At 54.6% G+C, this 14,670-nt stretch overlaps 8 protein-coding genes across 8 annotated transcripts; 3 read left to right on the top strand and 5 right to left on the bottom strand.

Moving 5' to 3' along the window:
• Positions 1-16: 16 nt before the first annotated feature.
• Positions 17-1,583, top strand: M409DRAFT_28889 (uncharacterized protein; the record flags this gene model as incomplete). Its single annotated transcript, XM_033809218.1, has 2 exons — positions 17-91; positions 144-1,583. The coding sequence occupies 2 exons, from the start codon at positions 17-19 to the stop codon at positions 1,581-1,583; spliced, it is 1,515 nt and encodes a 504-aa protein (XP_033661642.1).
• A 506-nt stretch (positions 1,584-2,089) lies between these two features.
• On the bottom strand, positions 2,090-3,270 carry M409DRAFT_28888 (uncharacterized protein; the record flags this gene model as incomplete). The annotated part of the gene is made up of 4 exons (XM_033809217.1): positions 2,090-2,287; positions 2,356-2,737; positions 2,802-2,903; positions 2,966-3,270. 4 exons carry the CDS (start codon positions 3,268-3,270, stop codon positions 2,090-2,092), a joined length of 987 nt encoding a protein of 328 aa, XP_033661641.1.
• Positions 3,271-4,072: 802 nt separating this feature from the next.
• Positions 4,073-5,344, bottom strand: M409DRAFT_70280 (uncharacterized protein; the record flags this gene model as incomplete). Its single annotated transcript, XM_033818659.1, has 1 exon — positions 4,073-5,344. The coding sequence occupies one exon, from the start codon at positions 5,342-5,344 to the stop codon at positions 4,073-4,075; it is 1,272 nt and encodes a 423-aa protein (XP_033661640.1).
• A 385-nt stretch (positions 5,345-5,729) lies between these two features.
• M409DRAFT_70279 (uncharacterized protein) lies at positions 5,730-7,083 on the top strand (the record flags this gene model as incomplete). The annotated part of the gene is made up of 2 exons (XM_033818658.1): positions 5,730-5,859; positions 5,909-7,083. The coding sequence occupies 2 exons, from the start codon at positions 5,730-5,732 to the stop codon at positions 7,081-7,083; spliced, it is 1,305 nt and encodes a 434-aa protein (XP_033661639.1).
• Positions 7,084-7,489: 406 nt separating this feature from the next.
• Positions 7,490-9,124, top strand: M409DRAFT_28885 (uncharacterized protein; the record flags this gene model as incomplete). The annotated part of the gene is made up of 1 exon (XM_033809216.1): positions 7,490-9,124. One exon carries the CDS (start codon positions 7,490-7,492, stop codon positions 9,122-9,124), a length of 1,635 nt encoding a protein of 544 aa, XP_033661638.1.
• A 2-nt stretch (positions 9,125-9,126) lies between these two features.
• M409DRAFT_70277 (glycoside hydrolase family 10 protein) lies at positions 9,127-10,503 on the bottom strand (the record flags this gene model as incomplete). Its single annotated transcript, XM_033818657.1, has 4 exons — positions 9,127-9,750; positions 9,780-9,888; positions 9,951-10,068; positions 10,197-10,503. 4 exons carry the CDS (start codon positions 10,501-10,503, stop codon positions 9,127-9,129), a joined length of 1,158 nt encoding a protein of 385 aa, XP_033661637.1.
• Positions 10,504-11,427: 924 nt separating this feature from the next.
• Positions 11,428-12,042, bottom strand: M409DRAFT_59771 (uncharacterized protein; the record flags this gene model as incomplete). The annotated part of the gene is made up of 2 exons (XM_033814294.1): positions 11,428-11,895; positions 11,959-12,042. The coding sequence occupies 2 exons, from the start codon at positions 12,040-12,042 to the stop codon at positions 11,428-11,430; spliced, it is 552 nt and encodes a 183-aa protein (XP_033661636.1).
• Positions 12,043-12,275: 233 nt separating this feature from the next.
• On the bottom strand, positions 12,276-13,850 carry M409DRAFT_28882 (uncharacterized protein; the record flags this gene model as incomplete). Its single annotated transcript, XM_033809215.1, has 1 exon — positions 12,276-13,850. One exon carries the CDS (start codon positions 13,848-13,850, stop codon positions 12,276-12,278), a length of 1,575 nt encoding a protein of 524 aa, XP_033661635.1.
• Between the last annotated feature and the right edge of the window lie 820 nt (positions 13,851-14,670).

The following is a 14,670-nucleotide window of genomic DNA, read 5'->3' as shown; positions in this document are numbered from 1 at the left end:
ATCCACCACACCCACCATGATGCCCAGCAGAGGCCTACACACGGTTGCCAGAGCCAAAGTCCCACGGCTAATACAATCGCAATGTAGAAATGTACGCATATCACTGCAGCCTAGCCTTACAGAACACTGACCTCAATGCCCAGTTCTCGTCTGCTCCGCGACCTCACCTCCAAAGCGTGTCGCATAACACCTCCTCCTTAACACGCACATCACAACCATGGACGAGATCAATACCCGCGACGATACCCTCAATAGCCGCCCTTCGATATGCCTCCACCGCACAATCACAGCCCGCCGCTGGCTCGCCTCCCGCACCAGTAACGCCGACCCCCAGCGAAGCGAGCTCCTTTCCTAATCTCGACACGATAACATTGGACGACATCAACATTGACAAGCCTGAGGCTGTACCGGAAACAATCGGCTATCTACACTCGCTGGGGCTGGACTATGGCTGGGGACCTACATCATGCCTCGAATGGTTCCTCGAACACTTCCACGTCTGGGGAGGACTGCCATGGTGGGGTGCGATCGCAGCGACGGCAATGACAATGAGATTGGTCATGTTCCCACTATACCTCAAGTCCAGCGACGCCATGGCCCGCCAGACCGCCATCGCAAGCGTTACGCAGCCCATAAATGATCGCCTAGAGAAATGTCGAAAGACAGGCGACCGAGAAGGCATGATGCTTGCATTTCAGCAGTTGCAGGCAATCCGACAACGAGCTGGCATCAAGATGTCATCTCAATTCATGCCAATGATTGCGCAAGGTGTCCTGGGATACTGCGGCTTCAAGCTGATGCGCGCATGCGCGACATTGCCGGTCCCTGGATTCACGGAGGGCGGCTTTCTCTGGCTGCAGGACTTGACTCTGAGTGACGGATTCCTGGTTATGCCTGCCCTGATGGCCCTCACAATGCACTTGGTCGTCCGTTTGGGTGGCGAGACTGGAGCACAGACATCAACCGCCATGTCGCAAGGAATGAAGAAAGGTTTAATGTACGGCATGCCGGTGTTGATCTTCGGCTTCACCTGCTTCCAGCCTGGTGCGGTTGCCGTGTGGTTCGCCGCATCTGGTGTGATTGGTATCACCCAAGGACAACTGCTGCAACGGAAGCCTGTCCGCGAATTCTTCGGTTTGGCACCGCTCTACCGCCCCAAACCTGGAGAAAGCAGCGGTGGAATTTTTGATGCATTCATGAAGAACAACGCACCACAACCCCATGGGCCTTCGTCCGAGTCTGGACCAGGTGGCAAGAATTCTGTCTACATGGCCCCGACCTACCAATCGCCGAACCTGAACGTCCACAAGAGCTCCAGCAATGTCATTGACACGACGCTCGCGACGCCAAAGACCGAGGGGCCTTCTACATCTACATCGAGCGACATGATCCAGCCCAACACTCCAGCTAAGCCGAAGCAGGGCATCATCGACTCCATCTCTTCAGCCGCTTCGAACACTTTCAAGCAGGCGAAGCAGATGACCGACCTCAGAGCTGGCGAGCAGAGCGCCGAGCAGAAGAAGGTGGCATGGAAGAGGAAAGCAGATGCTTATGAGCGGAATGCGCAGAAGCGAGGCAGGTAGTCCATCGATTCTTCGAGCCGTTGAGGTACCGGGAAGGGAGGCGAGGAGAGGACAAGACGTGCTTGAATGTACAGTATCATCTGCTTCATGAATGTGTAAATGTTCGACGGAGGCATTGGTTAGCGCCAGAGCGGAAAAGGGGGAAAATAGCATCGGCCGGCGCAAGATCGAAGCACGTGAATACATGGCATTGAGGCGTAGAGAAGCTATACCTTATGTACCTGCAGAACGAATCGCACGCGGCTCTACTCACCAGACGAAGTGCACGTTGTTTCGAGCTTCACCTGGGATGCATTCTTGGCACTAAAATGACTCTTTCTTGGGAGTTAACTTGATATTTTCTTCATTCATAGAAATTTGGACTCGCTAAAATAACAGACAACATGACTTTCGCCTCCCGTTGCAAGAATCGTTCTGTACAACCCCACTCCTCGATCCGACCTTTCCCATCTCATGCAATTCGAAGTGACTCTTTTCCATACCTCTCCTCGTCGAAAGCCTAAACCTTACAACAAAGGCTTCGCATTACTCGCATGCGCCCCCAGCGGCGCAAGCACAATATCCAACTCCAGCTCCCTCGTCGCGGCGCCTCCCGGCCCCTGGTGCTCGGGGACGTTGGAGGGGAGTTTCTCCAGAGGCTTGAAGTCGACGACCAGGTCGTCTTTGACGGCGAAGACGGTGTCGGTTGCGAGCCAGGGGTCGTCCTGCGCGAGGAAGTAAGTATATGTGTGTGTTTGGGGAGAGGGGGGTTTGGGAGGAGGGGTGGCCGTACCTTGGGGTATATCTGTGTAATACAAGGCTTGTAACCTTCATGCGTAACCATCAAATGAATATGCGCGGGCCTCATGGGATGGCGATCGATGCTCTGCAGCAACTGCCAGCTGGGACCATCCTGCGGCAAGCTATACGCCGTCGGCCGGAGACAGTACAGTCTGTACTCGCCATTCTTATCCGTCTTGAACTTCCCCCGCAGGTTGTTGTCGGATTGGTTGGCGGGGTCCTGGAAGTCGTATTTGCCGTTGGAGGACGCCTGCCACATGTCGAAGGTGACGTTCGGGATGGGGTTTTTCGTTTGTAGATCTCGCACGATGCCGTGCATGTAGGTGACGGTGCCGGCGTGCGGGTCTTGGATTATGCTGTCGCCGAGGTTTCTCCTGGGGATGTGGTGTTAGTCTTTTGGGAGGTTTGAGGGTGCGTGTGGTGGATGGTGGGGCTTACCAAGGGGCGTTGGGGCTCCAGAATGGTCCGAGGATGGCGGCGGAGGTTGGGACGTAGTTTGGCTCGTCGACTTGGACGTAGTTGGCGATCTCAGTGACAAGGCTGTCCTCAAAGTCAGCAAAATCATCCTCCCACCCTAGAAGAAACCCTTCAACTCCACTCACGATTCCAATCCAATGATATCCGACAACCTGTGCATCTCGTTCCTCTTGCCGTCACTCTCCGCCCAAATCTTGCCCGTCTCGTTCAGGAACTTGACACCCGCCAGCCATTCCTCGGGAGTCAAATCCACTTCCCGCGCAAAGTCGTGGATGTGTCTGACCAGCCCGGAGAAGATCTGGAGCATGCGAGGGCTGGTCTTGGGGCCGCAGGTGTCGACGACATGCTGGGTGAACTTGGGGTCATATTGTCGTCCCGAGGCGGACAGTGCAGGTGCGGGTGTGGATTCTTGTTGTTGTTGGGTCGACATTGTGTTTAGAACGATCAGAGGGAGCTAGTTGTGTGAGGTCTGTCGTCAAGCTTTCTAGCCAAACAACAATCTTTGCTCTTTCAAGAGTAACAACTGAGAGGATAGAGAGACGAATGCGAAAGAAAAATACAGCCTCCCCCTCCAACACGGACCGGCCGAGTAAATATACCTACACTGCTCTCCAAACACCCACCTCACCGACCCTGCCGCTTCTAGCATGAGGACGGCAGTTCGGTCGGCGAGCTCACTCGCGCAATGCGTCGACTGGCCACTCACAAGTGCCGCATTGCACGCATCAGCCTGTCTCGTGAGACTGCGGGGTACTGCGGGCGCCAGACGGATTCCCAAGGGGCGTTTTGGGACGTGGGTCAGGATCACAGGATGCGAGTGATTTGCTCGGCGACTGAGGTCGGCTTGGTGGGCGGCGGTGGGAGTGCTGGATGTGAGTTCACGCGGTCGGGTAAAGACTCTTCCAGTCTCCAACTTCACAGACTGACTGCGTCTTACGGCATCGCACGCTTGCCTGTTCTGTTCATAGTAGGCGTACGAGTCAAACAAATGGATCCGGACAGTGCTATGGACTGCTCGGACATGCGTTGGGGTCCGTCCGAAGGTCAGTTTTGACCATGACTCCACATCCTCATTTCCGCATTACGAGTCAGTGAATGTCTCTTGAAAAATCGACTTCATTAGGAGCGCACTAGGCACATTCTATAGTCCACTGCTGGTCGGGATATCCTATCTCTCTATCCCACATGCACAATTCAAAACGCCTCCTCATCCGTCCGTAGGTCCTTTTCCTTCACTTGCTAGGTGGAAAGATACGATCCACCAATTGCACCAAGCTCCTTCCAACCAGGGCGGCAGCGGTCACAGGCACAAACATCTGCAAGAACTCGACGGGATTCCTCGGCCGGACATCAGTGTTGATGTAAGGCGTCTTGAAGCTGTCGGTTGGTCCGCCCTCGATCTGCACTGCGCTCTTGTCCGCCGGGAACTTGCCAGTCTTGTAAAAGGCGTCGAGAAGATCGTCCTTGATGCGCCATTGCTGGAACATCCATTCTGCAAATTGGTCGTGGTCGTCGATGGGAAGGTCCTTGACTTTGAATCGCCGCCAGTGCATGTTGACACTGTGAGGCGGTCGACCCTGGAAGTAGACCGATCGGAGGGTGTATATCTCGGATCCAAAGCCACCTGGAGGGATCGGCTCGTATCCGATAGTACAGTCGTATACGTATTCGACCGAGTCACGAAGCTCTTGGAGGCAGAGCTGCAAACCTTTCGTGCGCGGGATGATTTGGTGCTTGTAGTCTGCCTTGCCCGACTTGGCTGAAAACTCCGCAGACTCCTCCCGCGTGTTTCGTGACAAGTTGGTGCCCTCTGGATAGATGAGCAGCCACATGGGATCTAGTTGACGCTTGCCGTTCTGACCAGACATAGGTCCAGAGCTTCTGGTCTTGAGCTTCTCCAATCTTTCGCGCATGCGTGACTGATCTGCCGCCCAGTTCCGAGCCATGAAGACGAAACCGTAGAGCTGCATCGCAGGGCCGATCAACGGCGTCCATTTCAACGTCGCCTTGAGAATGATATAGATATGGCCATGCATGGGCTGCACATTGGTGTATGCGGCCCACCACATGTACAGCCAGTCTGTGTATAGCTGGTGATTTGCCATCAAGACAGCCCGGTCGCCAAAGTCTACCGAAACCAGTCCATTCTCATCCTGTTTCAATAGTTCTGCAACGCTCTTGTCTCCGCTGACCCGGACGGTGGTCGGGCTCCACCACTGTGTCATGGTTGTGATGAGAAGGCCAAAGAACTGTTTGGTCAGAGCACGGGCAGCGTAGAACCAGTCCTTGTTGATCCAGTAGAGGGGGATAGAGAGGAGTTGTGCGCCGTGTATGAAGATACAAGAGCCGAAGAAGTAGATGGTGAACAAGACGATGCGCAGCAACTGCATTGCGATGCCATGTTTGACCTCGCCCACAGGATGCTCGTCGGCAGTCTTGTTTACATCGCCATTCGTCTTCTCGTCCGACTGAGCCGCGGTCTTTCGCTGTTTGAGTCCCTCCATCTTGGGCGAGATGTTCTTTGGATTTGCGCGGAAACGAAGGTGGGTTGCGGAAGGTCGTTCGAGGTAGCAGGAATGTGTATAGCAGCGTCGCCGGCGGCGCTGGAGGGACAGCGTTCAGCACATGATGCGGAGTCGAGAGCAAGAGTGGGCGTTGGCAGGTGATGGATGTGTTAGATGCCTGCTGCGCGCCAGCCTCACATCACATCATGCTCAGGCTCGTGATGGTGGGGTGCGAGAGCGAGCGAGCGAGCTGCCCCGGATGACGCTGCGATGCGAATTCAAACCTACACCACCACGCCTTGTCTTCACGTTATCTCCGTCCTTCTCAATATCATCACACACGACATTGTTTCGTTCTGGGCGCGTTGGCGACGATGATGGAAGGATGAGGCGAGCCTGGCGAAGCTGGCAAAGCACACACGCGCCACAAACGCAATCATTTTCAACGTCCGCACCGCGAAAGGAGATTCGGAGCATCACTGAGCTTCCGCCACGTGTGCATCCAAAGTTTCAAGGTATCTTCTAGCTACTAAGGCCCATGTGCAAGAACTGACGTCTTGACAGAGACGAGCAACCATGAACTTTTGGCCTTGCAGTGGCCCTCTCCGCCCCGGAACGTACTGCTGGTGTGCAAGGACGACGATACCGAAGTCGGCAGCGCCTTGAGCGAATACGCGAACCACATTCACGAGGTCTATCCAGGCTCATCGTTGATATTTGAGCCCGAGGTTGCGAAACAGATTCATGAATCCTTCTCTTTCCCCATCTACGCCACCAACGGCGAAGGAAACAGCGCATATCAGGAGAATGTAGACCTTACGTCCACCCTAGGCGGTGATGGCACTATCCTTCATGCAGCCTCTCTCTTCGCCACGGCCAAGAGCGTGCCTCCCATCCTATCCTTCAGCATGGGCACCTTGGGCTTTCTAGGAGAGTGGAAGTTCAACGAGTACAAACGAGCCTTTCGCGAGGCCTTCGTTTCAGGAGCGCCTTCTCCTTTACCTCCAAGGAGCACTGACGAGCCCGAAACCAAGGACAGGCCTCAAGGATGGGTCCAAATGCGCGGCAAATCGATGGGAGCATCTCGCAACTCCAGGATTTTGCTACGCAATAGGTTGCGAATTGGCATATTCGACTCGAATGGACAGCGCCTTCCCCATGAACCGCCGTTCGCTCACGCGGACAACAAATGTGAGGACATTTTCGCGTTGAACGAGGTCCTTTTGCACAGGGGTGCCCTGCCACATCTTTCGCATATCACAATTCTGATTGGTTCTCCGCCACATCAGCGTACCTTGACGACAGCTATTGCAGATGGGTTTCTGGTTTCGACCCCTACTGGTTCGACAGCATACAGTCTGTCATCTGGTGGCTCTATTGTGCATCCATTGGTGTCCTCCATTCTTCTGACACCCATTTGCCCTCGATCGTTGTCTTTCAGGCCTCTGGTCTTGCCTGCAAACACTCCCATAACACTACGCATCGATCAGGAGAACCGCGGCAAAGAGATTGAAGTCTCAGTCGATGGTGTGCGGCGACAGAAGGGTCTGAGATCCGGCATGGAGGTTAGAGTGGTTGGTGAAGAAGTGCGGTCGCAAGGAGCGCCGGGTGAGAGAGACTGGCTGCGTGGCGTCCCCAGCATTGTCAGATCTGGTGGTGCAGCAGACGGCGAGGATCATTGGGTTGGGGGTTTGAACTCGTTGTTGAAGTTCAACTATCCTTTTGGCGAGGACAGCTGATTTGAGTCATGCTAGATGTCATAGAACATAGACAACAGTCTCCGCTCAAAAGGCAGTAAGTGTCGAGTTACATCTCAAGCATGCATTGACCAGGCTGAGCCATCTGTCCTCCGGACCTTGGACACAGATTTCTATTTCTCTCGCCGTGACTGCCTATTCGAAGACGCAGGCCTTGTTGGTGCAACCAGTTAAGCTCTACCCAACCTGCAGCGCTACTGCAGAGGCCCCTGGTGTGAGGGCGGCCCCAGGCACAGCCTCCCGTCCTTTGTTCACCGCGGCTCAACAACCATCTCCACACGCAACCTGGCACTCTGCTCTTCTCTTCATCTCTTCTCTTCATCATTTGCAACCAACCTCCAACAACATTTCTACCGCAAGAAATCGCAGCTAGACATGGTTTATAACCATGTGGCTACTCAATGTCGGTACCCGGAAACTCGAGGAGTACGTCTCAGAAGAAGACAACTACGGACGGTACGCCATCCTCTCCCACGTCTGGGAAGACGAAGAAGTCACCTTTCAAGATGTCTGGAACGGTATCGCCAACCAAAAATCCGGCTACAAGAAAATCGAATACACCTGCCAGCGCGCGGCGCAGGAGGGCTTGGATTTCGTCTGGATCGACACTTGCTGCATCGATAAAACCAGCAGTGCGGAGCTCTCGCAGGCGATCAATTCGATGTATAGATGGTACTATCAGGCGAAAGTCTGTTATGCGTATCTGTACGATGTTCCGGGGGTGGAGTTCAGGGAAAGCAAGTGGTTCACGAGAGGATGGTGTTTGCAGGAACTCATCGCGCCGGGATTTCTTGAGTTTTACGATGCCGAGTGGAATTCGGTTGGAAGCAAGATCAGTCGAGTGACGGAGATCTCTGAGATTACGAGTATTGATCCGAAGGTGTTGAGGGATAGGGACACGATTACGACGATGAGCGTGGCGAGTCGGATGGCTTGGGCTGCGAATCGAAAGACTTCGCGCCAGGAGGATTGGGCGTACTCGTTGATGGGGATTTTCGATGTCAATATGCCGATGTTATACGGCGAAGGACCAAAGGCTTTCGCCAGGTTGCAAGAGGAGATTATCAAAAACTCGACGGATCACTCGATCTTGGTCTGGCAAGCTTGGAAACCTGGCCACGACACTCTGCTCCTCGCCCCGTCTCCATATGGATTCCGCCGAGCTCACAACATCATGAGCTGGACGCAGCCTGGCATCGACGAATCATTCATCCTCTCGAACAAAGGCCTCCGCATCTCCCTCCCAATCCTAGAGAGCATGAAAGATCCCACGCTCCTCACAGCCGTCCTCAACTGCCGCTACTCTGACAACACAACCTCCCAAATCGCCCTCTTCCTCCACAAACAACCCCGCGGCATGATCGTCCCGACAAGGAACCTCAGCAGCCTCGTCTGCGCCATGTGGTCCTACCCCAAAGGCGACGGAACCCTCACATCCATCCACAACCTCGAAAGACACAAACTGCCCTCGGCGAAATGGCACGACCTCATGATCCTCCGCGAGCCGCCGAAAGAACAAACCGGCGCCCCCGCCGCGATCTGGAATCAGAAAATCTCCTTTCGCAACACCGTTACCCAGCTCAGCTTTTTGAAAGTCCACCCGGACGAAGCTTGGGATCCCACGGGGAAAACCATGACCTTCGTCATGACCGGCTCTCCCGAGCACGACCATGGATACATCGTCCTCAGCGAACGTGACGGCAAGCATAAGTTCATTCTTGTCTTCAGCCAGATCATGAACTCCGGCACCGTTGAGCCAAGAGTCTGTCTCACCCGCAGCACGACGCTCCCTGCATCACGGTCTTTGGACACGACGCAGGTGCAGAAGCGGAGCAAGACGGAGTTCAAGAAGGGCGTTTCAGATCTCGTCGCTGAGGTGGAGAGGAACCTTTCAAGTACGGGGGAGTTGGAATGGGTGATTCACATTCGGACAGAACAGTCGCCGCACGCCTCAACGACCTCCTTTAAGAACCCCCTCACGCACCTCGTCCGCGACATGCATATCACCAAAACCTACGCCTGATCTCAAGCTCCCGTCAAAGCCCGCAAACACCCATCATACGCCGCCTTCTTCACCAACGGCGTGCCCGCCCCCTGCGGTTGAAAGAACAAATCCGCATACCCCTGTCCCGCAAACGTACTCGGCACCCACGAATACGTATCGACGAAATCCCAGACCGTGACGCCAATGCACCGCCTGACGTTCACGCACGCCGCGACCGTACTGTAGTAATCCTTGACCTGCTGCTCCTGTACAGCCAGCGTCGGCGGCAGCGTGACGCGGACGTCCAGCTCCGTGACGGCGATGTCGACATTCAGCGCCGCGAAGGCGTTCATATTAGCCTCCTGGTCCGCCTGACTCGGCGTGCTCCCAGCGATGAAATGACTCTCGAGCCCAACGCCATCAATCCGGATTCCCCTCCTCTGCAGCTCCCGAACCAACTCCTGCGCCGCCGTAGCCTTCGCCCCAGGGAACTCGATATTATAATCATTATAATACAACTTCACCTTCAGCTTCCTCTCCCGCACGACATCCGCAGCCGTCTTGAATGCCAGGGCCACGTACTCGGGCCCGATGGTGTCGTACCAGATATTCGAGGCGTAAGACCCCGAGGGACTGTCCGCGAAGGCCTCGTTGACTACGTCCAGCTATAGCAGCGGTCGCCGAAGTGCTTGACGAGCGTCTGGACGTGGTTGACGAGGACGGCGCTGAGGGTTGCGTTCGTCCAGGGCGTGGAGGGCGAGGTCACCCATGCGGGGAGTTGGCTGGACCAGATGAGGTTGTGGCTAGGGGGAGGGTGAAGTGTCAGTGTTGTTGAGCTTAGGGCGAGAGAGAGTCACTGACTTACCAACGAACCAATTTCCTCCCGCCCTCTGCGATGCGCAGGAATTGCTCCGCGCCCGTGAAGTTGAAGACATTCTGCTGCGGTTCCGTCGCGTCGAATTTCATGATGTTCGCGGGCGTAGCTGGACACCAACAAGTCAACATCAATAAATATTTGAGACGTCAAACCATGAAAAAACCATTAAATCAAACATCCTCCACCTCCTCCCCTTTTCCCAAAACAACCCCAAAAAGAAAAAGGTCTACTCACCCTCCCCCCAATCCCCCCCATCCCCAAACTCGCGCATATAAGACCCATCCTGCAACTCCCCCGACGTCCCAGGAAAATCCGCCGCAGTGCCAAACCACAACTTGCCCTTCGCCCGGGCGGCTTTGTTGAGGCCCGAGTTCCTCGCCGTGGCGGTGGCTGTCAGGGTCGTTGACGGGGAGGTGCCGTCTGCTGGTGGTGGGGAGGTCGTGGTGGTGGCGTCGGTGCAAGAGGAGCCTGATTTTACGGGGTTGGGGAGGGCTGCGAGGGGGAGGAGGGTGAGTGTGAGGAGGGTTGTAAGGAGGGGCATGTTGGAGAAGGCGGGAGGATGGTAGTGTGGTTGTTTGAAGACTCTTGCAATAGGAGGGTTTGAGTGGTTCCTGCTTGATACTTACTCTTTATACACCTTTTTGTCCTATTAGCCTATGCAACAATTTCAATGTCTCCTGTCTGAGGACGTTGCTTTAGGAGAGAGAATGGGCTCCTCGGCTAAATGCTGTAAAGTGCCCATTCAGTTGTGAGTTCTAGATCAATGACCAGGTGTGGCTTCGCTGTAATATTGTCAATGGTCGAGCCATCCCGCGTGTGGAGCAACGAGTTGGAGCCCCGCATGGAGGATGTTGGTGAGAATGCAGGAACAAAAACAAGAGCGTAGCGAGGCCTCGGTGCTAGTAGTTCTCCGGCTAAATTGTCAACTTGGACGTAGATTGTGGCTGACGATCCGGGTATTTGCTAGTCTGATGATGCTTAGTATTAGGCTACCTTCTTTATTCTCGCCACCGAAGCGGTAGTTGTAGTTGAGTCGAGTTCTATTACCTCCATTAGACCGGCGGGTGAAATGCAGTTCGAGACATCAGAGCCAGATGCTTTCTGAACGCACCAGCTTAATCTTTCCCTGTAATGGTGCTCTCTTTTACACCCTTCATCTTTCATGATCCGGTGCTGTACACTGTAGTGGAGTTTGACCATTGTGAGTAGAGTTTCCGTGCCCAGGTCGCCTCCTCAAGACCTGAGCTTGAGTGGTCGTGGCTTCGCATGGCCTCGCTTGTTGGTAGATTCGGCGCTTCGTGCTTTCGTGACCATCGGTCGAACATGGCGGGCAGAGTGCTGGGTCCTCGATGCCATGCGGGAAGACAATGCTTCGCTAGCCGCGTCCCTCTGCTCGTATCCTCTCGCGGTCCAGGCATCCCTCCTCTTGTCCCTTCCATATCGTCTTCTCTTCCCTCTTTCCTCTTCAAATAATAGGATCCGCCGCCCGATCGTTACTCTCCATACGCATATACGTATCAATCGCCGCCGAGAAAGCCGCAAAACCCGCACACCCCACCGCCATCGCCTGCGGACCGGCATTCTTCGCCAAAAATGCCCCCGTAAAACACCCCGCCGCAACTCCATTCGCCAAATCGTTCTTCGCCCGGAACCCCTCAATCGCACACTCCGACCCAGCGAAAATCGCGCCGATGTATCCGAAATTCTTCGCGGAGGACCACGACGACCGGCCCATGTCTTTGAAGCCCATTTTCAGCTGCTCGCGCATCGGGATGTCTTTGATTTGGGTGCCGACGCCCCCGGGCATGCCGGCGGAGAGGGGCGTGTCGTAGCGCATCGAGGCCATGAACATTCCGAAGAGGCCGCCGAGGCCGAAGCCCATTGTGCCGGCGATGGCGAGTTTGGCGGGGCAGGATTCCATGGCGGCTTGCATCTAGATATCATCGTTGATTAGCTGATGGGGTGGATTGCGGCGGCTTGGGTTTGTTGGATGTACCGTCTTGATCATCATCTGCTCCTGAGCCTTTTGCGGGTCCATGTCCTGAGCAGAACCGGCTCCTGGGAATCCTGGGAACGACATGGTGTATCTTCAGATGTGACTTCGATGCAGATGAGCAGTGCGAGTGCCGGAGCAACAGTCGTGGAAGATATGTGGTTGAGGCGATGGGGTGTAGATTCAAGAGGAAGTGTTGACACCTCCGAGGCTAGACTGAATTTGGACAGACTCCGCACATTCACTTCCATCGCAGCGCCAAGATATCTACATTCCAACGTCGCTATGTAGAAGTGTCTATTCACCAACATCATAGGTCATCAATCATTCTTCCTTCTCGAAGCTCCATAAGCAGCAGCTTCAGCACTGGCCCCCATGTAATCCGATGCCTCTCCTTGATATTCTTCGCCCGGGCTTGGTGTGAGACTCTTCTCCCACTCTGTCAGGAGATTGCTTGCCGTCCTGCGGAGACTCCCGATTCCAGACTTCTTGAGCGCTGGCCATGGGATAGCATCCTTCTTCGACAGATCTCTCGACTCGCGATTTATGGCCAAGCTTGTCCTCGGGCTGCCAGATACCGTTGAAGGTAGCGTGGTGGCTTCGGATGTAACGCTACTGCTCGATCTGGACTGCTGAGGGCTGTCGTCCCAAGTATCCCAAGCTTCACTAGAGGCTGTCGACAGTCGCTTGGCAGGCTCTGCAGGTCTTGCTTGTCTAGAAGTGGGTGTCTTCTTCGTAGCCGCTTGTGGGGGTGGTGGGAGGTTCACGCCATGGTCAGTCCAAAAGGATGGGTTGGCAAGATCTGGAAGCGCTTTCGATGACTCCTTACGGCCAAGTGTTGGGTAGTCTTTGCCAATCGTCGATGAGCTCCTCGAAGACCCTTGTAGACTGCTCTTGCTGCTTTGCTTCCTTGCGGTCTTGAGAGTCTGCGTCGAGCTTTTCCTTCTGGGTGGTGGCGGTATTTGTGTAGATTCCTCGCCTACAGTGGCCTGCCGCAGATCCTCCCAGAAGTTCCAAAGCCCATCTTTGAATCCTGTTGCGACCTTTTTGCCAGCACGAATGAGGCTTTCGTGATCAAGTGCTGCTGCGTCTGCGGGATTTAGACCAGCAATGGCCGGGATAGGTGCGTCACTGGACACATTTCCAGTGGTTGATGCTCTATTCAACCGTGGTTGTGGGGTCACTCCATCTGGACGCTCTGGGATTTCCTTCCTAAGGCTGTCTTTCCGCGGTGGAGGTGGTGGAGGTTGAATTATAGGAGTCATCGTTTTGATGTTGTCTCTTGCCGGTGAAAGCAACGATAGTGCTCTCGTATGCCGCTGGCCCGGAAGAACAGTGCGATTACTGGTCCTCGTTGATGACAGAAGCGCCTTGCGACGTTCCATCTCCTGCTGTATCCAAGCGCTTGATCCATCTGTATCATCGTCGGGTACTGACGCAGGTAAGGCAGTTTGCAATGTTTGGAGTCTCGTCAGTCGCCTGACATCATCACGTTTCTTGTTCGCCTCGTGTCGTGCCCAATCTCTCTTTAACCTATTCAGATCTGCTTCTGCCTTCTGCAACTCCTCTTTCAATTCCAGCACCCGCCGTTCCTGGGCGGCGATCAGATGTAAGTAGTTGCCGTCCGACGGATCATTCTGAGTATCTGAACCCTCTATGCTGTCCGTCGCCTGCTCCCGTACAGGTGAGGTTGATGTGCGGATTGGACTCTGTAAATCTGCGGGAATTGGAAACTGCACGGAGAATCGGTTCGTTCGAGGCGGCACTGCGCTTTCAGACACCATTGATAGGTGCCGACCATGGCTTTGAAAGCTCGTTCTTCCAGAAGATCCGGCCGAAAACGTTGGACTTGTTGGCGACGCTATCTGCTCGGCTGGGACGTTTCTTGGGTCCATGGTCTCGATCGGTCACTCAATAGGGAGTCTGCGTAAAACATTGATATGTCGTGACTCGTTATGATGGAGGTGCATTGACAAGAAGCACAAACAATATGAAACGCGTCGTAACACCGCAACCCTTACAAGGATGATGTAGATGCGAGGATGTTTGTGGACATTGGCGAGACTCGTGTCGGAGGTATCAGGTTGATTGAGGCGCTGCGGGCCGCAAAACCTTGTTCCTCGTGGCTGCTTCGTGGCTGTCAGGCATACCAACTTCACTTCTTCCACTCACCTCCCCATCAATAATATCGAATGGCATTGTGAGACCTGCGTCAAGGACAAAATACTTCCATTGGCCACCTTCCAGGTGCGCTGTTGCCTCCCATCCCTAGCAAGACGCTCGCGACGAGCCTCCGTCTGCCCATCGCCGTCTCGCAGCTTGGAGGACAAAGAGAACTTCTCCCACGATCATGAGCTGGAGTTCACAAGGTATACCCTTGTGATGAAACTGATTTGTTAAGTTATGCGGAAGTCTTTGAATCGTACGGCGCTTCTGGCTGAAGAGACAAGGTCTGAAAGCTTCTCTCGCAGCTGTTCATGGTTGAAGAGTCTACAACATCGGCTTTTGACCACCGGCTTTTGGCCACTGCACAGCGAGACAGCTCCTCGCTGTTCGTATGTGATGTGTCTTATCTATGTGAGCATAACCACCAAGCCCGGTATCGGTCACAACACCTGCAATCGCCTCCATGACCAGCGACCCTCCTTGGAGCCGATACCACTTCATCCAGCAAATTTTGATCACTCGCATGATGACTGGACTACGCCAACAGCA

The sequence above is a fragment of the Zasmidium cellare genome, assembly GCF_010093935.1.
Source record: "Zasmidium cellare ATCC 36951 unplaced genomic scaffold M409scaffold_46, whole genome shotgun sequence".
NCBI classification, from domain to species: Eukaryota; Fungi; Ascomycota; class Dothideomycetes; order Mycosphaerellales; family Mycosphaerellaceae; genus Zasmidium; species Zasmidium cellare.
The sequence above is the reverse complement of the archived record's forward strand: the minus strand, read 5'-3'. Positions and strand labels throughout refer to the sequence as shown.